The sequence below is a fragment of the Rhipicephalus microplus genome, chromosome 4 (genome assembly GCF_043290135.1).
Source record: "Rhipicephalus microplus isolate Deutch F79 chromosome 4, USDA_Rmic, whole genome shotgun sequence".
Lineage (NCBI taxonomy): Eukaryota > Metazoa > Arthropoda > Arachnida > Ixodida > Ixodidae > Rhipicephalus > Rhipicephalus microplus.
The window spans coordinates 199,389,105-199,411,883 of record NC_134703.1 but is presented as its reverse complement, the minus strand read 5'-3'; the positions used below and the strand labels follow the sequence as shown (position 1 = coordinate 199,411,883).

At 45.9% G+C, this 22,779-nt stretch overlaps 1 protein-coding gene across 3 annotated transcripts in view; it reads right to left on the bottom strand.

Moving 5' to 3' along the window:
- Positions 1-22,779, bottom strand: part of LOC119172535 (thiol S-methyltransferase TMT1B) — a 71,779-nt gene that overhangs the window by 2,771 nt on the left and 46,229 nt on the right. For 2 of the 3 annotated variants that reach the window (XM_037423682.2, XM_037423684.2), the window contains exon 3: positions 16,243-16,392. In XM_037423682.2, the coding sequence (XP_037279579.1) occupies positions 16,243-16,392 (150 nt within the window). Of the gene's footprint in view, positions 1-13,294; positions 13,338-16,242; positions 16,393-22,779 lie in introns of all 3 variants that reach the window. The other variant, XM_075892032.1, reaches the window with a different exon arrangement.

Below are 22,779 nucleotides of genomic sequence, written 5' to 3'. Positions count from 1 at the left end.
TTCTGCCGCTCAATTAGAAGCGGCATGGTAAGGAGGGGTCCTAGTATGCTTGATACCCCTGTGCCTCAAGAACTCTCCAAAGTCATCCGAAGTAAACTGTGGACCGTTGTCTGTTACAATTTCGTCAGGGTAGCCGTATGCGGCGAATAACGTGTCCAGTTTTTCCAAGGTTCTCGTGGTTGTAGTCGATGGCATGACAAACACTTCAACCCACTTAGAGTACACGTCACGAGTAGATTTACACCATCTTTGACAGCGTAGTTGGCGTGAATCCTCTCCCAGACTTTTGTGTGATACCGCCAGGGTTGTAGAGGACCTGTCAACTTTGCTGGACGAGTGCTTTGGCAGACTTGACAATTCCGGGCGGTTTCTTCTACGTCTTTGTCGAGTGAAGGCCACCACACGTACGACCGTGCAAGCATCTTCATACGACTCATTCCTGGGTGTCCCACGCGCAGCATTGAGAGAACAGGAGCTTGCAAAGTTTCTGGCACGATCACCCAATTGCTCCTAGTCAAGCACCGCTGCTCTGCAGACAGGTGATCTCTGTGTATGAAAAATGGCCGCAGTTCGTCAGGGTAATGCTGTGGCCATCCTGAAAGAACGTAGCTTAAAACACGTGTTAGAACAGTGTCTCGTTTTTTTCTCGAGCAATGTCTTTCGCTGTCAGCGGGGTTGCGTGGAAAACAGCTAAACACTCCGGTTCGTTGTTCCTAAAACTTGTAGACAGTGGCAGCCGTGATAGCGCGTCAGCGACTTCCATTTTCTTGCCGTTCCGGAACTTGAGATCGTACTGATACGCTGTCCACGTCAGTGCCCATCTCTGAATTCGTTCAGCTGCTAATGATGGCAGTGGCTTATCGCGCTCAAGAAGCTCAAGAAGCGGCTGATGGTCGGTGTATAGACTGAGCTTGGGCCATACAAGTAGCGATGGAATCGTCGCAACCCAAATATGAGTGCGAGGGCTTCTTTTTCCCCTTGAGCATAGTTGCGTTCACTGCTGGTTAATGTGCGCGAAGCGAATGCGATCGGTCGTTCGGTTCCGTCAGGCATTTCGTGGAAAATCACAGCTCCCAAGCCGTAAGCGGAAGAATCGCAACTAAGTCGAATTGGTTTTGTAACGTCGTAGAAGACTAATACTCCGCTGTTCAGAATCATTTCCTTCATTTCTTCGAATGCCTTCTTGCACTGTTGCGTCTATTCCCACTTGCGGTCTTTTTGAAGAAGCTCATAAAGTGGTGCTACCACAGTTGCCAAATTCCGCAAGAATTTGCCGTAGAAGTTTAGAAGACCCAAGTAGGCTCTCAGTTACTGGGCTCTGGCGCATATCGCACTGCTTTTATCTTTTCAGCGGTGGGGTAGATGCCCTCCTCCGAGACCTTGTGCCCGAGGTAAACCACAGAATCGCGAAAAAAATTGCATTTTTCTTCCTTCAGCGTTATGTTGTGGTCGCTGAATGCTTTCAGGACTTTTGTAGCAGTTGTGTAGCAGTATTCTGCACTGTGGCCAGTGATGATGACGTCATCTATACAGCATCCTACGTTAGGAATTCCTTCTAGGACTTTGTCCATCACGGCCTGAAATAAGGCCGGTGCGCTCGCAATTCCAAATGGAAGTTTTTGGAATTCATATAAGCCTTGATGCGTGTTTATCGTGAGCAGTGGCTTGGACTCTTCACTGAGAGGCACTTGCTGGTACGCCGAGGATAAGTCCACCACGGAAAATAATTTGCCCCCAGCTAGCGTCGAATATAAATCCCCAGGAAGTGGTAGTGGATATCAATCAGTGTTGAGTACTCGATTGATTGTTACTTTGTAGTCTCCGCAAATTCCGATTCCGCCTCTACGCTTCGTAACTGGTACGATGGGAGTCGCCCACTTGCTCGTAGTTACTTTCTTTAAGATGCCTTGACTCTCTAGTTTCCGAAGTTCTTCGCTGGCTGCCTCTTTAGTAGCGAAAGCACAAACCTGGCTTTGCAGAACACAGGCATAGCATTTGGGTCTATCGCTATTTTTGCTTCGAAGTTGTGAACTATTCCTGGTGTCGTACGGAAGACTTCTAGAATTTTTTCCCGCACAGAACTGACATCCGCGCTTTGTGTGACAGCACTGACGGTATTCCAGTCAAGTTGCACCTTTTCAAGCCGATCTAGCCCTACAAGCGTAGGCATAACCTTGCCCTGGTCCTCTACTATATGTAGCGGAAGCTCTGTTCTGCAGCCGTTATGCTCGACGGTTACGGTCGCCTGTACTCTCAGCTTTACAGGCTGTCCTGTATAAGTTTTCAACACTGCCTTTGTTGGTTTGCATGCAGTTTGCGAAAACCATTGTTTCAACGTACTTTCAGGCATCAATGCGACAGCTGCGCCCTCCAAAATCATAGAAATAGGCTTTTCTACAATCAGCAAAGACATTTTGTAGCCTTGTTTCCCATCTCTCGCACACATCACGACGTGATACGTCTGGGAATTGTCCGATTCCTCGTCTGTTGCTTCAGCGTAGTTCCCCGGACGGTTTTTCTTTTCTCAACACATCGTTTGCAGATGCCCCGTTTTAGCACACACGCAGCACTTCGCGTTGCGATACCAGCACTTGTCTGCATCGTGCCCTTTCCCACAGCGATAACAAGTGGTCTTCGTTTGACCTCTTTCGTTCTTATGTGCCGACGGCCTGGTTTTTGCTTGTGTTTTCCTACTGACCACATTAATATCGGTCGAGCATTCTGCTTTAGAATGTAGCTCCATGGTTTGCTTGGCAGCAAGTTCTTTTTCAAGGGCAATTTCGCACGCTTTTTCAAAGGTTAAGCTTTCAGTTGCGAACAATATCCTTTGAGTCTCTTAGTCGCGATGTCCTGCCACGAGTCATTCCCTTAACGCATCGTTTAGAAACGCCCTGAACTCGCAATTACGCGCCAGATGTTTCAATTCTGTCATGAAGACTTTGACGCATTCTCCTTCCTTCTGCATGCGTTTGTTGAACTTGCAACGCTCGGCGATTACAGAATACTCAGGACTGTAGTGTTGTTCTAAAACCTCCTGTATTTCTGCGAAGGTTTTGTCAGTAGGTCTGTCAGGGAATAAAATTTTCTGGAGCTCCCCGTACACTGTGCTTTCTACTACGTTCAAGAACAGTTTTAACTTCTTCGTCTCCGGTTCCTCATTAAGTGCCACAAAGTTCTCAAACCTCTCGAAATACGACTTGGTGTCGTCGCTGCTCGGGTTAAACTCTGGCATGCTTCCGAAACGTTGCGAAGCTAGTGGAATTGCCATTTTGAAACGCTTGTCTTCTGTGCTTGGGCCAGTCGTCCGTTCCGCTTCAACCGCTGTGCCGGTGCTTGCTTCCGGATCGTACTATCATCCTATCTTCGTCGCCAGTTGTTCTATCGTGGCCGAGGAAAGACACGGACGCCGGGACCAGACAGGAACGAATGCCCCTTTATTGAAGGAATGCTCTGCTTTTAAAGCGCTTTATCGTGACGACGGTCTTACGTCATGGCTCGTTTGATAACCGATATCATCGGCACGATGACGGAACCAAATGCGCACATGAAGGCACTTATAGGTTCTTACAGAGACATGCCATGCTGTACGGGCTGCTGTATGTAATCGTGAGTATAGTGTACTTGTGAACTCTAACGTATTACTATAGCAAACTCTAACCATGAGCAATACAAGCGGGTAGACGTGAGCATATGGCCAACAGCGTCAAACCCATGTAAGGTTACTACTCGCGTGGCGGTGTGAGAAAGAGAACGGAGAGTTGTTACACGCCTCCACTTTATAGAGTCGTCATGTATTTCAGAAAGTGTATTGCAAAACGAAATCTGGCGCTGCTGTACGTCGTAACTCGTCACACTTCAGCAACAGCTTGGGACTGACGGTTAATGCATGGATTGGCCTATGAATTTGTGTTATGGGCCCGTTTGACCTTCAGCTGTTTTGTCGTAAGACGAAGGTCAGCGGTCGTACTTCACACGGATACGCCAATTATTGTTCATATGAAACATCAAACATGTAGTTGTTGTGTTTGGTTTTTGTTTTGAATAAAATAATGGCTCGTTGGGAGCTGGTTTGAGTTGGTTAGACTAAAATGTCTAACCTATTTTATTCAAACCAAATAGTCTAACCAACTGAAATCAGCTCCCAACGAGCCATTATTTTATTCAAACAAAAAAGCAAACGCAACAATTACATGTTTGATGTTTAATATGAACAATAATTGGCGTATCCGTGTGGGAGGTGGTGGCCAGATACTGCATAAGGGTGACCAATCTTTTAGGGGCGAAGCTCCTTAAAGCGGCACCCGTTCGTCCCTCCCAGTAGTAGTAGTAGTCGTAGTGTGTAACCAGTCTTAGATTCTGACCTAAAAGGTGGTGCTGGTGGGATATTTCTTCTGTGCGTTGTTGAAAAATAAAAAAAAAATCGCAGCGTGCGCGTTACCTAAAAGCCTCATTCTCCTGTCTCTCATTACCACTTAGCAGCCATTGGCATGTACATTGAGCACTATCTGACAAGAAATGGTTGCTACGTTATACTCGCTGGGCGTAACCTCATTGGTTTTAGAAAGATTTAGTGAGCGTTGGGCCGCAGTGCCATGAATACAGTGAACTGGTATATGCCATGAACTCGTGGTGGTTAAAGGTGGGAAGTAGGCACGAAGCGCAAGCCGTAAGAAAGTGTGCGTGTGCCACCTCTCGTTTAGTCCTTGGAATGTCCGCTGGATGGCGGTGCTCCTATATGCCGAATATATGATGAAAAGATGTGAGATGGTATTACTTGGAGTGTTGAATAGGTGGACGAACGGACACACACACAAATGCATAGACGGACGCATGGGTGGCTGCTCGGACAGATGGACGCATGGACGGACGCAGGAGCGGATGCATGTATCCCTTCTCTAAGGGTTTAGAGAAGGTGATCTCAGCTAGAATCAATGACTTTTTTTAAAGAATAACATTCTGTCTGACTGTCAGCACGGATTCCGCCCAGGCAGGTTGACAGAGACGGCATTGTTATGTCAAAAGGAGCTAATAATTGATAACATTGATGTAGGAAAACTAAGTTTAGGTATATTTATAGACCATAGCAAGGCATCCGATCGCTTAAATCATGAAATTTTAATAAGAAAGCTAGACAGCTACGGTATTCGGGGCGTGGCAAACTTGTTGTTTTGATCATATCTCTCCGGGCGGACTCAGTGCGTTGCTATTGAAAATTTCTGCTCTTCGTATCGCGAAATTAAATCGGGAGTACCGCAGGGTAGCATATTGGGACCTACTTTATTTAATGTCTGTGTAAATGACATTGCTGAAATTGTTAGTGATGCATCCATTGTGCTGTACGCTGACGATACAAGTTTGTTTGTCTCTGGTCATGAACTTGATGATCTGTCGCAGAAATCTCGCAATATTCTTTCTAATCTGTCGACGTGGTCTCTTAATAAAGCTCTAACGATTAACAGCTCAAAATCGAAAGCCATATTGTTCAGGGCGAGAGGCAGCCAATCTTGTTTCAATCAAGAATTATTCTTGGACGGTGCTCCCAATGAAATTTTGAGGAAATACAAAGTGTTAGGCGTTAAGTTTTGAGAACACATGAATTGGACCGATCACGTTGAACTAATCTCAAAATCTTTGTCATCTGCCGCTGGTGTGCTGTCTCGCTGTCGGCATTTTTTTCCTGAGAAGGTGAAGTTGCAAATATATTACGCCTTGTTTGAATCGCATCTTCACTATTGTGCGCTTGTATGGTGCATCACCACGAAAGCTAATATTCGTACACTTCTTCAACTTCAAAAACGCGCGCTTCGACAAATAGCCAACGTACCCTATTTTCATCCCAGCGCGCAACTTTTTCAAAAACATAATATAATACGTGCAACAAATCTTTACGAATACCGACTTTTATATTCATTTTGTTTCGGCTCCGACAATATCAAATCCTTCCTAAAACATACGTCCCGACTCGAATACAAAAAAAGTGACTCGCGCACTCGTAGCCAAGACAGGTGGTTAGTACCATTCAGACGCACAAATTACCTTGTGCAGTCACTACGACATAGCCTACCATCACTGTTGAATAAAGTGGAAGGGGAAAGATTTAATCCGAATACGTTGACTCGCAAACAAATTAGAGAATACTTTTGTAAATCGGAATGAACCTACAAAAGACATTGTTATTACATTTTCTCATTTTCTGTTGTATTATCTACTTTGCGCTCAGTGTTTCAATATACAAAGTATCATCATATTGTGCATCATAGTCATATTCATAGCAGTGCTTTTCTTAGTGTTGTAAGTACTATTGTTTCTGATGTATCACAACGTATTGTCACATCTCTTCTCACATATGTATTACATTTCTCTGTTATTTTTAAGTACCATGTGTTCAAAGAAATCACTACTGTTATTCAACATGTTGCAAATTCCTAGTTTCAATTAAAATGGTGTATTATATTTGAATATATTCTAAACATCTGTATTTATGTTGGTTTTAGTGTTACTGCTGCCATGTGAGGGCCTTGTAACGGTTAAAAATATAAGTAAAAGATGGACTTTTGCTGCTGAATAACCCCTTCGGACGGCATGCCCTGGAGGAGAGGCGTGCATTGTCAAGGTGTTAACACCACCTGTAAACACTAATTTCGGAGACCCCAAGATCTTTTGCGTTCCTTCGTACTGCAAGCCACATCCATGAATAATGTGAAGAATGCAGTTGCTTACGCTCGCAAGCCGCTTGCTTTCCAACTAAAATATCTTGTGCAAATCATTTCAGTGCTATACTTCGAGTTCGTGCAATAACATGTTTAGAAAGAAAAAGTGACATCCTAACTTTTCGGCAAGTAAACAGCTTTTTTTTCAATTCTCTTGTGGCTCCACAAACAGGTTGTTGCCGATTTCTCTTTCCCTCTAGTGAGACTTTATTTTGGTATTTGCCCACCGCGGCTGCATTTTGTTAAGAGCTTTCTCAGTGTTCAGTCTGCAGTGATTTTTCGACTCGGGAAGACGGTCGTGCAACCTTCAGTACGAGCAGTACGTATGAATATATATTTGATGTGCGATGGTATATTGCTGTGTTCCATACTGCAAGTCTTGTTCGGAGAAAACAGCCGCTGTTTCTTTTCACCAATTCCCAAGCAATGCTGAACTGTGCGCTAAATGGCAGACTGATATTGCGAAAGAGAACCTCATCATCAACGACAAGTTTGCATCGACTGTCGTATGCAGCAGACACTTCCACAATGTAGACAATGTGCCTGCGTGCCGCATCAGAAAACTTCTTTCCGACTTTGCGCGCACTCTCTTCGAGAACTATCCTTCCTACAAGAGACCAAGTGCAAAGGGGGTTCATCTGCTCGAGCGGAGGCCCGGGCTGCAGGCAAGTGCATTTGAGCACAACGCATAGAATAAATGTCAGTGTTAAGAAAAACTTACATAGGCAGCGTTGAACCCCCGACGAATGCAAATAATAAATTTCAGGGTCCCAGCAGGAATCGAACCCCACCATTCTGCGTGGCAGTGAAACAATCTACCGCAGAGCTACGCCATGTCTCATAGCTACTCTTCAAATAGGCGCTAATCTTCGTGAAACTTAAATAGTGGTAGCAATGCTGCCAACCCAATTTTATAAACATTACATTTGTAGTCCTTTGATACATCCGTCAAGTCGGGTTAACGTCAATTGTGGTTAGGTGCCATGCGCTGAAGTTGATTTATGTAGCAGAGTCCAGGGCCAGCATCCCTGAGAACATCAGCGCTTGACATCAGCTTCTGGTGTTGCTAATACGCATGTTCCAGTTGGCATTGTTGCGAAAGTGCAAACAACTGGTTATATAAATTTCTGCAACTCTTCAACATATCTCTGTGCATGGAACATTTGTACATATATTTAGAGTCATTTCAAGACATGTCACTCAATTAAAAAATGCAAAACAATCACCTTCCTTTCACATGCTCCACATAACGTCGGTTTCGATATACGCGAAATCTGACGAATTTTTTTTAGCCGTGATGCAAACGCCTTATACAGAAGACACCGGAGAGACAAGAATGCTAAACGCTGTCTTGCTGTGTGTGTTTGCACAGGTGCTGCTGCTGCTTTGTTTATCTACACAACCTGCCGATAACGGCATTACCCTGCCGGAACATGCTGCTTGGTGTTTGAACGTGCACAAGTTTCATGAAATCTACTGATTTACGGAACGGGCAATTGTCGTTGAGGGTGCATGGACAGCGAAAGTCCTAGCTAGCATCATCGACATGAACCCAGGGGGCAGTTTCTTCGAGCCAGGATGCTATCTGTGCCATCAGTGGGCTTGACAGCATCGGAGAGACGAGTATGCCAAACCCTGTCTTTCTGTTTGCACAGGTTGATGCGAAAGGTTACTATGACTCTATTAGAGATAACTGTCGTTGTCTTGTAGTGCTGCCGAACCCACAGGCAATCAGTGTGCTTGTTGCCGAGTGCTAGGAGGTCATATTGTTGTTACTAGCGTGTAGTGGAGACGTGGAAATGAACTCCGGCCCTGAAACGCAGGAGCTGCTCTTGCAGCGGATAGAGGGGCAAAGGGAAATCAAAGCAGAAATAGCAGAAATGAAACAAAAAATTATTAGCGCCGTAATGGCTTTGTCCCAGATACCTGCACTGGTAGAAAGGGTAGAGGTGACTGAAACAGAATTATTAACTCTGCGATACACTGTGGCGAAACTGATAAAAAGGTTGACCATATAGAGAATCAAAGTGGAAGTAAAAATATTGTAATCAGAGGCATTTCAGATGCGCAGAATGAGACAGAGCAAACTTTGAACCAGGAGGTTGAAGGGGGAATTCTGCAGGGAAAACTGAATTTATCAGTAACAAGTGTCGAACATTTAATTGAAAAACCCAGGTGGAGAATGATGGGAAAACCCATCATTCTGCGCCTGGGAAGCCTCACAGAAAAAAAGGACGTACTACGGAATCGCAATAAGCTCAAGGGCACGAATATTTTCATCAATGAGGACTTTCCGCACGATGTAAGAAGAAAAAGACAATGCCTGTGGATCAGCGCATTAGAAAACAGAAAAAGAAAAGGTTGCACTTCTGTATGATAAATTGATGATAAACGGAGTGATGTGCGCATGGGATGAAGCCACAAATCAACGCTATCGGGTGACTGACAGCCCGTCTGATACAGCTGCAAAAACCACTGCTTCCTTAAATGACTGACATGCGCGTCCGGGGAAGCTTCGGCTACAGAACGTCAATGCCCGTAGCCTTGGTAATAAGGCTTTAGACCTGGAACACGTTTTATTTGAGCATCACCCAGATATTGTGTTTGTAACAGAAACGTGGTTACATGACAATGTCCGAGATTGTGAAATATGCCCTCCAGGATATAACGTGATCAGATATGACCGCAGTAGCAGGGGGGGGGGGGGGGGGGGCGTTGCCATCTTCTTGGAATGCAGCCTCAAATATACGGTCCAACCGTCTGACATTGAAGCAATATGTTGCAAAATTCTTGACCGCCCCGACTTGACATTGAAGTAATATGTTGCAAAATTCTTGACCACCCCGACTTGATTGTGCGATGCGTATATCGTGCTCCGGAAAGTACTGCAGCCAGTGTTGATGCCCTGAATAAGAAACTGCATGACTTGAGTGTTCAGAAGAAAAAAAAACGTTATCATAGCGGGAGACTTCAATGTTCCAGACGTTGAATGGGACGAAATGGAAACGGGTACGCGAAAACGTGACGCAGGCGCAGCAAATATAGATATGTGCTTTTCACCTGGCTTACACAAATTGTACGGGACTTTACTAGTGTCTGCGGTAATAGCAAATCTATTCTGGACCTCTTCTTTTTAAGCTATAGCATGGTATCAAGATACTGTAGGGTTGATATTCTGCCCGGGATCTCGGATCACTCGATTGTAAGATTGTTTCTAAATATAGGTTCCTTTTCAAGGGTCACTAGACATTGTCGAGGAAGGAGAGGCGAGATGGCGGTGACGAGCCCGTGCCGAGGTCACAGCTTTGAGAGGCAGGCGTAGGCAGAGTCGCCGCTGCAACGTACAGCCAGGCCAGGAGCTAAGCCGTTCTGAAATACCTCGTGGCCACGCTGAAAAAGAAGCGAGCCGTGTGGCTCGAGTGGCGTGAGCCACGCAGCTCGCTTCTTTTTTGGCGTGGCCACTTAGCCAAATCTAGCGTGGCGCTACATAGGCTCCCCCCTAGCACTTTGCGCGATTGAAAACATATGTACAAAAGAAAGGGAGGGACAGATGCTATATACATGAACTACAATCCGTAAAGTGTCCGTTTGGGAAGTCCACGTTGTCAACGTGTATGGGCTATCGGGAAGCAGTGGATCTCCGGCGGGTGACACTGAGAGAAACACAGTGGACAAAGATGAAACCGCTGGATCGCTGCGTTCATAGACACGTGCATCCCACAATGACGCGGTGGGACCATTCGAAAGCGCACCCGCCGGTTCAAGTAGACGCGGCTGACTAACGTGCCCACAGCTGGAACCGTGGACAGGCGCTGAAGAGCTCGCGCTGGCGATGTGGGCGAAATAGTGTGAAGAATCGAAGCGCACCTATGATGACCGAGCACTGAAGTTTCACAGCCGCAGCGGTGTCTCGGACAGTGCACAGAGTGCCGAACATGCTGTCGACAAGGAGCCGCGGGACGGTCGTGCTGGTGCGGACGTCTCTGGCGATGGAACACCGACGTCCGCGTAGCACTGCGGCCGGCATGCTGGGGGGGGGGGGGGGGGTGGCCGAGTCAACGGATGCGGAAACGCCGTGCATTGCGGTTAGTCATATGCACGGCAAGTGGTTGGTCATTTCGTCGGGCAAACCTCGTAGGTGCTTGCGCCGTGTTGAATGCCAAGGCTGCAACACATGGCTGTTCAGCAGGAAGCTTGAAAAAGGGCCGCTCTTTATTATGCCGAACGTGATGGTTTTGTCGGCATACTGTCAAGGACGGCAGATATGCAGTTGGACCACACGTCGTCGCTGTTGTTACCAACAAGCCTGCGTGGCGGACTGCGTCCTGCGTCAAATGCTCTGGGGAATGGTTGTGAAGCTCAGAAGACGTGAGCTTTGCTGGAGGATCGGGCGGCACACCTGCACCCGTTGAACGACCATCGGTTGTCCGCGCATGAGGGTTGGCATGCAGGTCTGCATAATCGATGACAACTTCTACAGCATGCGTGGCATGTGTGGTCTGCTCTGCCATAGGCGCACCAGGTACGTCGTCCTCAGCTGCGTCAGTCATAGTCACAGCGTCTCGGAAGTTCTACAGTGGTTGACGGCTTGTGACGTTAACTTCGGCTGCGGGAGACTGAGAGGGCGAGAATGGTCGCTGCTGGCGGTACGCAAAGATCGTCGAGGTGGGTGGGGAGGCACCTTCGGACATCGTCGACGCTGAAGCCTCCACGACCGAGGGGCGAATAGCGGGCGATACTACGTCCGTAGTCGTGGTAGACTCCGGGACATGCGGCGATGTAGCCGTCGGGAGCCTGACACGTCAGAGGTGTTAAGGGCCGTGCAGGTCGGCCAATTCGAGCGGGTGGTGAGCATGCCTAGAGTATCGTCGGCCGAGGACTTTGAAAAAGCGCACCTCATGGCTGACTGGTCACATGCAGCACGAATGTCCTGAACTTCGTCGGATGGGCAGTCGGACGCGGGACTTGCGTCGCTAGTGGTCGGACATGATGTTGTAGGAAACGTAGTCAGGGAATTCATTGGAGAGTTTCGGGCCGGGGGGTACCGCAAGCTGCGATGTAGGGGAAACCTGGAAGTCGCGGGTGAACGGAAGCGGATGATAGGTGAGGCCGTAGGAGGCCAGCACCGCAGAGCAGAGGTCATCGTAAGGCGGCGGGCTGGAGCTTGAAGGGCAGAGAGATGACGCAGCTCAACCGGAAGGGCGTCGAGAAGAACGGCGTACATCAGCGGCTGGTCCGTAACGCCATTGACTGCAAGAACGGCGTCGAGCTGCATAAACCATACCTTGGGGTAGCTCGATCGGAACGGCGGCACTTGCGAGCAGAGTCGCGGGAACATGGCAGCCGATGGCTCGTCGAAGGGCGCGTTCTTCGGGTCATCATATGTCGAGGAAGGAGAGGCGAGACGGCGGCGACGAACCCGTGCCGAGGTCACAGCTTTATTTGAGACGCAGGCGTAGGCGGAGTCGCCGCTGCAGCGTCCAGCTGCAGGTCAGGAGCTAAGCCGTTCTGAAATACCTCGTGTTGTTGTTGTTGTTTCCCTGTAGAAATGGCTCGTACCCAAAGAAGGGGATTGGCCGATTTTAAGGTGAATTTGCCCTAAACTTTCAGCATTGTGTCATTCCTACAGTTTTTTTTTTTGTAACTTAATTTTGATTTGAAATACCGATATCAAGTTTGCAGAAAAAAAAAAATAAGACAAATTTTGAGACAGCAATTTAGGAAGAAAATCGTTTAGTCGCAGTGATGTATTCTTGAACGGCGAATAAAACATCCCTGTGGCTGAAACCCAGTGTAGAGGCTCGCGCTACACTAGCTACGCGGCTCACTTCTTTTTCGGCGCGGCCACTTAGCCAAATCTAGCGTGGCGCTACAACATGTTTAATAATATAGACAGTTCAACGAAGCTGATGATACTTCAATAATAGATGAACTGGCCTTTTGTTTTGAGAAGTTTGAAAAACTTAGTCAAGATGAATGTGAACTTATCGATGAGTTGTGGTTAAACTTTAAGGGAACGGTTCACAAATGTATAAGCCGCTATGTGCCTCTCGAAAGTAAATCAAAACGTGTGCACAGCCCATGGAAAACGAGAGAGATCAAACAACTGAAAAGAAAAGTGGCAAGGTGTAGGCCAATTTATAAGCGTACACACGATTCCGCTGCTCATGATGACATGTCAAACTTAAGTAAACAGTGAAAATTAATGTTGAAGGAATCTAAGGACAAGTATTGTGGTGTCACCGCGGATACATTTTTTACGCAAATCACATCAAAAGTTTTGGAGGCACCTGGCTTCAACTAAGAAGGCAGTCACTAAAATAAGCACAGAGCAAGGACCTATTGAGAATAAATGTGATATAGCAGACGCCTTCAGTGACTTTTTTGCTAGTGTCTTCACCAATGTTGATCGAAAGCAGTCAAAATTTGAGGTACACCAACAACTTCCAGTTGCAGAGGAATTGTGGTTAACATATGAAGGAGTATTAAATTTGCTGCAGAACCTAAATACAAAGAAAGCGGAAGGTACTGATGAGATACCCAATTTGTTTTTAAAGAGGTATGCTGAATGGACTGCGAAGTACCTCTTCATTATCTTCACGAAGTCACTGCGGTCAGGTACACTTCCTGAAAAATGAAAAATGAGTAAAGTTACACCCGTATTTAAAGACGGTGACACCACGTCTACTGCCAACTATAGGCTCATTGCGCTAACGCCAGGCTGCTGTAAGGTGTGAGAACATATTATTTCTAAGTACGTTCGGCTGTTTTTGTCACAGAACGAAATTATTAGTAACTATCAACATAGGTTTCGCGAGGGTTCGTCAACCGTTACACAATTACTGGAAAACGTTCACAATTTTAGTAAAGCTATTGATGGCAAAGAACAAATAGATCTGATCTTTCTCTACTTCAAGAAGACCTTCGATAAGGTTAATCAAGAAAACTGTTAATTAAATTAAATGCTATTCTAGGAGATACAGATGTAGTCAAATGGGTAGAAGACTTTCTTACTTATCGCCGACAGTTCGTCAGTGTTGATGAAAATAAGTCCGGGGTCTGTGATGTGAGATCAGGGGTGCCTTAAGGCTCAGTTCTTGGGCCTCTGTTGTTCCTGGTATATATTAACGACCTGATAGAAGAATCGGCCGTAGTTACAGCAAGGTTATTCGCAGATGACTGTGTCATATATACAGAGGTGAAATCTATGAGTGACCAGATACTTTTAAATAACTTCTTAGAAAATTATCAACAATGGTGCGACATGTGGCAGATGTCTCTTAACGTTGCAAAGACAGTATGTATGAACATCACACACAAACATGAACCTCTGTCATTCACATTCATTCTACAAGGAGAACCACTTCATCGCGTAAAATAGCACAAATATCTCGGAATTTTATTAACATACGACCTTAGTTGGATACCACACATTAAAAAAGTTGTAGCGAAAGCCAACCAAAGATTAGGTTATATTTGACGTGTCCTTGAATGGCTTCTCCAGCCACGAAATTGACTGCTTATAAATTGCTTGTGCGCCCAATATTAGAACATGCATGTGAAGTGTGAGATCCGTATTTGAAAGATTCTGAGTCAAAACTAGAACAAGTTCAAAGACATGCATTGCAGTTTATTTATTCCCGATACCGTCGACAAGACGCCGTTACACCACTTTACGCGAGGGCAAACTTGCCCCTACTTAACGTCAGGAGGAAGGAGAAAAGTCTTGGCTTTTTCTATTTAATCATTGATGAGCTGCTACTTGTTGATAAGTCTCGCTACATAAATGAATCTAAGACCCGCATAGTGCGAAACAAACATAGTGGGCACGTTAAGGAAAATTGATTTCACAAGAATTGCTACAAATACTCATTCTTCCTTTCTACAGCACGTGACTGCAATTGTCTCCCTGTGAATATTGTAAACTCAGGAACTCGTGATCAGTTTTCTGCACTTGTGTCCGAATATTTACGACAATAGGGTATATATCACTGTATTGCTGTATTCTATTGTTTCGTTGACTGCTTGCTGTTTGTTGATGTATTGTTACCACTCCTGTTTCGGTCCTGATGAGGACCGACAGTATCTGTAAATAAAATAAGTAAATGATACCCTGTCCCATTCCCCGCCAAGAACCGGTTTGTTTTTTCTAGTTGAAAGACGGGAACTCATTGTATTTCTAGAGCTTCGTATTGAGAACATCATCAACAGACGAGAGGCTAGGACTGGCTTTTTTTTTAGGGGTGGAGCTCCTTAAAGTGGCACCCGTTCGTCCCTCGTCGTAGTCGTAGTGCGTAACCAGTCTTAAGTTTTCACCTGAAAGGTGGTGCTGGTGGGAGCGTTCTCCTGTGCATTGTTGAACGATAAAAAAATCACAGCGTGCGCGTTACCTAAACGCCGAATTCTCCTGTCTCTCATTACCCCTTAGCAGCCATTGGCATGTACATTGAGCACTATCTGACAAGAAAGGGTTGCTACGTTATACTCGCTGGGCGTAACCTCCTTGGTTTTAGAAAGGTTTAGCGAGCGTTGGGCCGCAGTGCCATGAATACAGTCAACTAGTATATACCATGAACCGAGGTGGTTAAAGGCGGGAAGTAGACACGAAGCGCAAGCCGCAAGAAAGTGTGCGTGTGCCACCTCTCGTTTAGTCCTTGGAATGTCCGCTGGATGGCGGTGCTCCTATATGCCGAATATATTATGAAAAGATGCAAGATGGTGGTACTTGGAGTGTTGGCTAGATGGACGAACGGACACACAGGCAGATGCATGGACGGACGCACAGATGGCTGCAAGGACGGATGAACGCATGGACGGACGCAGGGGCGGATGCATGGACGAACGCAGGGACGGACGCACGGATGGACGTGCGGACGCACGAACAGACGCACGCATGGGTAGTCACACAGACGGATGCATGGACGGACGGAAGCAAGAACGAATGGACGGACGCATGCATCGCCCCACTCTCCATCATTCACCCCGTGGATATGATGCCATTTTTTAGATTGAACGTCTGCAGTCTTCAAGGACTATTACCACTGAAAGAAGTACATTAAGACGCAGAGCGCTGTCTGACCAGCTTCCTAATGCCGACAAAGCTTCTGAGCTAGATAGTGTAGTTCAAATTAATTCTATACAGAGGGCAAACGTGTTGATAAAATAGTTTTTTTAGTGCTTTGAAGAATCCGTTTTTGTTGTTGGTGAGGTCGAGTTGGTATACTATTTTGGACAATGATGGAATGCTGGTGAGAACACGGTGTACTGGTGAACATTGTGTTCGGCACATTGACGAGTTGTGTGAGTTGTGAATGTGCCGCACTGATCACTTGTTCACTTTTATGTGCACTTGTCTCCTGTTCGTGCTCAGTTTCTTTTTTACTTTTGGTCGCAAAATTTGATGCGAACACCCTTTAACGGTAAAACGCAGTTCTTGAGGTTATATTAGCGACAGAATACAGAAATCACAAACTTTTGCTCCATTGGGCGTGATATATTGTCGTCATCCTGTAGTACAGAATTGCATGCTCACCTTCCGGAGCACGCGCTTGCATTCACTGATGATCTTCTTCCCGTCAATGGCAGTGCACAGCACATACGTGATCACTACAGCATCGAAGTGGCCGTCTGGCAGCATGTGCATGTCTTCGCCGTGTCCGCGAAGAGTACGCACCAATTCAACCTACGAAAAAAAATACAACGCAAACATAGTATGAAAACTCTCACTGAAGTGATGGAAGAGCAGTTAGGGAAGTCTGAGGAAGCAATAGAATGACAAACATGAGCTTGATTTAACTTGCACTGTAACTCGTGTCTTTGACTGAGTTACAGTGCAATTGACCGAATCGTCTTGTAACAGTATTGTAGCTGAATGTGGCTCGTGCTCCACGTGCTATGTTCGTTGTGTGTTCCATCCGTATATCTTTTGTTATCAATCAAAACAGCTTCTAGTCAGCTCTCTTGTTTGCCATTCTGCTGCTTCCTCAGTATCACTTTCCCTTTCTCTCCATGCTTCTTCGGCAGCGCACATTTTCCGCCAAGTACTGTTGCATGTGCATAAAGCCATTTGTTTACAATATTTTTATAGACATGTGGCCCCGCATGTGTCTACGTACGTGCCTATATTGCGCCTGCACGTTCTCCACATGCGAGTACAAAAGTTACAGAATTGAACCATTTACCACACACAGTAAATAACACATTTCGTTTCTATGCTCTCTAGTACAACCGCATTCAAACAGGGGCAATGCTAGTTCCCGTGGCAGCTTGATGATATCATAAGTTAAAGCGACACAGAGCCAGCAGTAAATAATGCATAACGCTCTGCGTCAAACACGGTTGTAAACCTGGCTAGAAATGTTCTTACGGGTATGTAAATTTTACAGAGCTCATCAACGGTTTTCGATGCGATGAGGTTTTCGCAGACAACACGGAATGATGAAACTAATAAATTGTAGGTGTAGAAATATGGTAGAGGGCACACACAGCCATCTTCAAATCACACGTAGTAGGTAGCTTGCACGAGAGACATCAATTAAAAGATAATTGATACTTGGCAGTTGCAGTTCTTTAACGTAGTACTTGGCGAAGTGTTGAACGCTGTTATAGCGCATTCACCACATCGACTCACGTGGCTGTGATTGTGCCTGTTCTAATGGTGCTTTGAAACGTTATTATACGAAATGGACCTAATATGCGGATTTTTCAATAAGTCATCGCGTGTTCTTTATTTTATGCCTTAATAGATCACCATATTGTCAACATTATGTAGGTAAAAAAGGCTCAAGTAGCTACTGCCACGAATTTCAGCTACGGAGGGAAATAAAGAGCCAAAAAGCAAAAAATAAAGTTTATGTTGTTTGTGAACATGCAAACCAGAATTAGGATTTATCCGTACGCAGCCGTTTTTGCAAACAGAAAATGCTGCCACTGCTGGCCCCATGTGGGACCTCACGCAATAAGGAGCACGAGCAAAAACAACCTACATAACAGTTGCAAACGTAGTGATTTAATGTCATTTAAAGTTGCAGAACATTCTATTACAACATACACTAGGAAGAGACATCTTCATAGATATAATGAAAGATGGTGTAAATACCACACACCCACACAGCAAAAAATGAAACAGGCTCTGCAACACTTTTTTAAGTAGCCATGGAACAGGTTCTCCAAAGAAGCTTATAGCGTCACGAATTCCCTGCAGAAAACATTTTTTAGGATACGTCTGGTACAAGCGGAGTTTTTCTTCTTCGAATGCGTGGCTAATTGAGAAATGAAATGCAACTCAGAAATAGTCTCACTCACTTCACACGATGGTAACAAAACTGTATTTGGTGGCGTGGCCTTAGGGCGCACCGGTGTACTTTTAAATCCTGGCTAAAGATAGTTGGGGCACCCTGTATATGTGACGCTATGATGACTGGGAGACGTGGTCTGGCTCATACGCCATGTTTATTCTATTCTCACTTCCTCCTCTGCTTCTACCAACCATCGCTTCATACGTCACAAGATTCCACCTTCCCCCGAAAGAAGGTATAGATTACGAACAAGAATTATTAAACAAGGAGAGATTGAAAAGTCACAAATTTCAAAATTCATAATCGGTTCTATGCTTCAGGGGAGTTCCGTAATTTTTCAAAGACTTCAGGAGATAGTGCAGCAGTCCGGTTTACGCAGGAGTTCTGGTGGGTGAGGCTGACTGTGGCGTTCTGGAGATGATAACCGCGTCCTGCACAACTGCACTGACCATGACACGGCTTCAGCAGCTGCGAAGAACCAACGAGGCTGGACGTCCTTGTAGCATTTGAAGTTCGGATGTTGAAGGTGTCGAGTTGTGTCTCGTGACGGGAACAGACGGTGTGCTTCTAGTTTGCATGTGCTATGGTAGCAGCTCATTAAATCAGAATGATGTCTTGGTCTCTGCGTTCTACAGATGATGGTGCCTTCTCGTCTCTTTCGTCGTTTTTTGTGGTTTCGGAGCAGTAATCGTAGGCGCAGTCTTGATCTCTTGCGCCAAATGCGTTCCTGGCGCCGATCCCTTATGCGAAGATGCTTGACGTCTTGAATTTGTTTTAAGAAGTTTACTTTGCGTCGTCGTCCTTGTCGGTGTATCCGTCGAACTGTCTGCGATTCTTGGACTTGCTTTTGCTGGCGTTGCTGTTGGTGCTGTGGAACGCATTGCGGTGAGATCCCTTCTTGAACATCGCGCTGGTTTCCCTGACAACTTGATGTGGTGCCCAGTCGGCAGCTGGTAGTCTGTGGGCTGTTGTCATGCAGTTCGGGCAATGAAGATAATGCTTCAGAGTTGGTAGAAAGTTCCTCAGAAGCTCCTTCCACCCTGTTCACTACGAGAGGCTCTTGCGCATTGCAACGTGCGACGTTCGATGCGTCTGAGTCTTCGGTGTTGCTTCGACTGTCGAGGGTGTACGCACCGGACGGCGATGCATGAACCCTTGCGAAGGGAGCATGGCTTGAAATGGTAATTTCCCGGTGCGTCAGCTCGTCTATCGTGAACACGGCGTCCTTATTAGGCAAACGGCGAGCGTCAGGAGCACTTAAAGAGCCGCGTGATTGAAGCCTGGGTGGTAGACAACGTATTCGAGACGAAGAATGAAGTGCATTAGGTGGGTAAGCAACATCTCGTGTCGTTCGCTGGAGCGACGACTTTGAAAACACCAGCTGTCGTGAAGAGGAACGTGGTGGAAGGCTATGTTCCTTGAGAAATGAGTGCAGATTGTGACGGCCGAGTGTTGTTGTGTGCAGACGGTCGGTAATGAGGAAGGCCTCGTCGTAGTCGTTAAACGGTTAATCACCTCTTCTCTGATCTTTTGCCATGATTCGTCGTTTTCGAATATGTGTGTCTGGTAAAAATGCCTCACCGGAGATGTAGTCAGTGAAGTTGGCGATCATCTCCCATTCCGACCTTGATGCAGCGGTAGCGTGGAGCTCGAACAGGTCGAACCAGTCCTGTACAGGTCCATCGTCCACTGCTCCGGTGTACTTGGGGATGGGAAGGTCAGTCGATGGTTCTGTCATGATGCCGGTAACTGCATGCGCCTGAGATCACCTCTTCTGTGGTCGATATTTAGTTGAGGCGTATTGTCGGTAGCTTCATGAACGATTTGAGGCTGATGAGTGGCGGCCAGGTCTTCATCCTGTCGACTCGTGCGACACTATGATGACTGGGAGACGTGGCCTGGCTCATATGCCATGTCTTGTCTTGTCTTGTCGGCTAGGAGATCTTGGCTCATACCCACATGGAGGATTGGCCACACTGTACCTCATAATAGATCATTTTTGCAACGCTCGCTAAAAAAAAGAAAGAGAAATTAGATAGGAACAATAATAATGTTCCTTTGAAAAAAAACGTGAAAAAGTGCAGAAGAATGTGATAAACCAGAATATATAAAAGAAATTAACAAGAATGAGGAAGGGGGAGAGAGAATTGGATATATCTGGCAGTACCACTAGCAGCGTATCCTTCCGGTTGCCTGAATGAATTTATGTAGCGCTGACAGAATAGCACTGCGGACCACACCCAACTGACTGGCTCCAAACGATAATAGGGTGGATGTATTGACTGGCAATCCGAGCTTACCAATTGGTCTTTCAAGAATTATTCGGCGCAGTGAGGCGAAGCGGCGGTATGTGAGAAGAAAGTGATCTATTGTTTCCGGTTAATTGCAAACTGCACATAGGTTAGTTAATGAAAATCCGCATTTGTTGAGATAAAAATTTAACCGAGGAACTCTACAGCGAAAGCTTGTGAGGGTCACCTCACATTGACAGGAAAGGCATTTTGCGGTGTTGCATGTGAATTGCAAGTGCCGAAATTCTTCAGATTGTAGAAGCGACGTTTCGTTGATTTTTAAGATGTTTATTCTATTCTCACTTCTTCCTCTTCAACTTCTACCAACCATCGCTTCATACGTCACATATATATATATGGGTCACTGCATATTGAGTGTAGCAGGTAAATATTTGACTATTTCCGTCAATTCTTTAGAAAATGTGCTCATATATGTGGATATTAGAAGTAGGTATGGAAGCGTTATTTCGCGAAAACATTTGTTTTGCCTAGAGGACGCTGTGAGTTTCAAATACCGAATTGATACTCTGTCGCGCTAAATAATTTATATAAATTATTGGTTTGAGAACTTAATACAAAACATTTTTTCACTGTATCTCAAGGCCTTGGCCTTTCATGACTATTATAGTTTGTTCATTTTTGTTTCAACACACAAGAAAAGGAATTAAAATATGCCACATGTTCAGCATAAAAAATCACTGCTTTTTAGTGAGTAAGATATTCACATCATGTGTTTTCAAGGCACCAGTAATAAATGATAGAAATGGTTCGGGAGTGAATAAAGTACAAATATTGAGAAAATGTTGGGACAATTGTGAAAAAAAATAGCATTTTGACTCATATTGCGTCTTCACTTTCACAATCTAGTGGTCCAAATAAAAATATGAGTTGTATATTGACGCAAGATTCATTTAAAGTTCGCGCGCCAGTCATTTGCTATGCCCTCAATATTGTGTGCATGCGAAACAGAGCAGGCAACGCGCCAGTGGGGACTGCCAGGATCGACACTGACAACTCAGGCACGTGCGAGTTGCGCGGGATAAGAGAAGAAGACGAGGTGCCGAACTTGGAAGAAGCTAAGTTGTTCTCGACATGAACGTTTTTCTCAAACTTGTTTGTTTGCAGGGCACAAGTTCGCCCGCTTGGCGCAGAGAATTGGCTCGAGCGATTTGAGTGCGTCGCGACGTTCTAAGCCCACGAGGCTGCGATCTCGACCTGAGATGAATTTCGACGGGAGCTACTTGCTTCCCTACCCGAGCATAGATCGCGAGGAGAGAGCCGAGAAGGCCCTCCAAGTTCTAAACCAGCGTAACAAAGAAAGCTTGGCCATGTATGTTGTTGTGACTCTCGTCCGTGGGCGCCATGCTGGCCATAAGAAGCATAGCCGGGATGCACTCCTTCTTCCGGAAAGCCCAGTGCTCTTCTCTCTCAACGAGTGTCAAGTGGCGGGAAGCGACAAAGGGATTAGGATGTGGCAACTTCGACGGTGCGTGAGCCAATGTCTCTACAAGCATTTCTTCCAGGCTGGCTCGTTTGGCAAGACGGCAAGCCAGGCCGACCACGCATGTCATGTCTAACCCCCTGTAACACGGGCGCCCACGAACACCGTTTACCTTCCTCGTCTTTACGACAAGCGAGATGCAGCCCGTGTCACAAAGCCATCCTTACGAAAACGAAGGTAAACGAGCATTTTGCAAAGTACGTTTGACGATCTCCCTTTGAAGCGGAACGAGGTACTTTCGTCCCCAGTATATGCAGGTCAGAAGAATATTTTGAGCACCAAGTTGCCGCAGTGAGAACAATTATGCATTTTGGCAATATTAAACGTTCTTTTGTTACAGTACTCATTCATAACGTGTGTTTCTTTGCATATATATACGCCCACCAGAGGGCAGCAACTCTCCACACCATGCCTCGCTTGTCGGGCGCTGCCATTTAAAAATATTTTGTCCGTGCATGCGGTTGTCTTCGTTGCCGTGCTTGCGTTTGTTCGTGAGAGGAATGACTGACAGCGTTGCACCATCGTCACCTGCTTCGACGGCTGCAGGGGTGATGTTACCCGATCTAGTTCAAGGGTAACTTACGGGCTAGAATAACAAATAGTCGTCGAGCACGGCGCAATCGTAAACAAACATAGCGTTAGGCACAAGGTGGTCAGCGTCGCAGCCAGCATCGCTACATTTAGTGAATGCATTTTCATTTAAAGTAAGTTTTACTGCTATCTTTGCTTCAGACCTACTGAATGTTGTGTTTTTTAAACCACATAACGAAGATCCCCCCCCCCCCCCCCACACAAAGAAGAAGCAACTAGAGATGGAATTAGGATACTTCTAAAAAATTAACAGTGCCGGCAGAGCCCCCTCGCGACAACTATTACAACCTTGTCACCGCTATGTGACACTGCCACAACCCCATCTCCGTCGAAATTCTATGGGAGATTTGCGTTGACGGAGTTTAACAGAGTTCGGTGGTGGCCGTGTG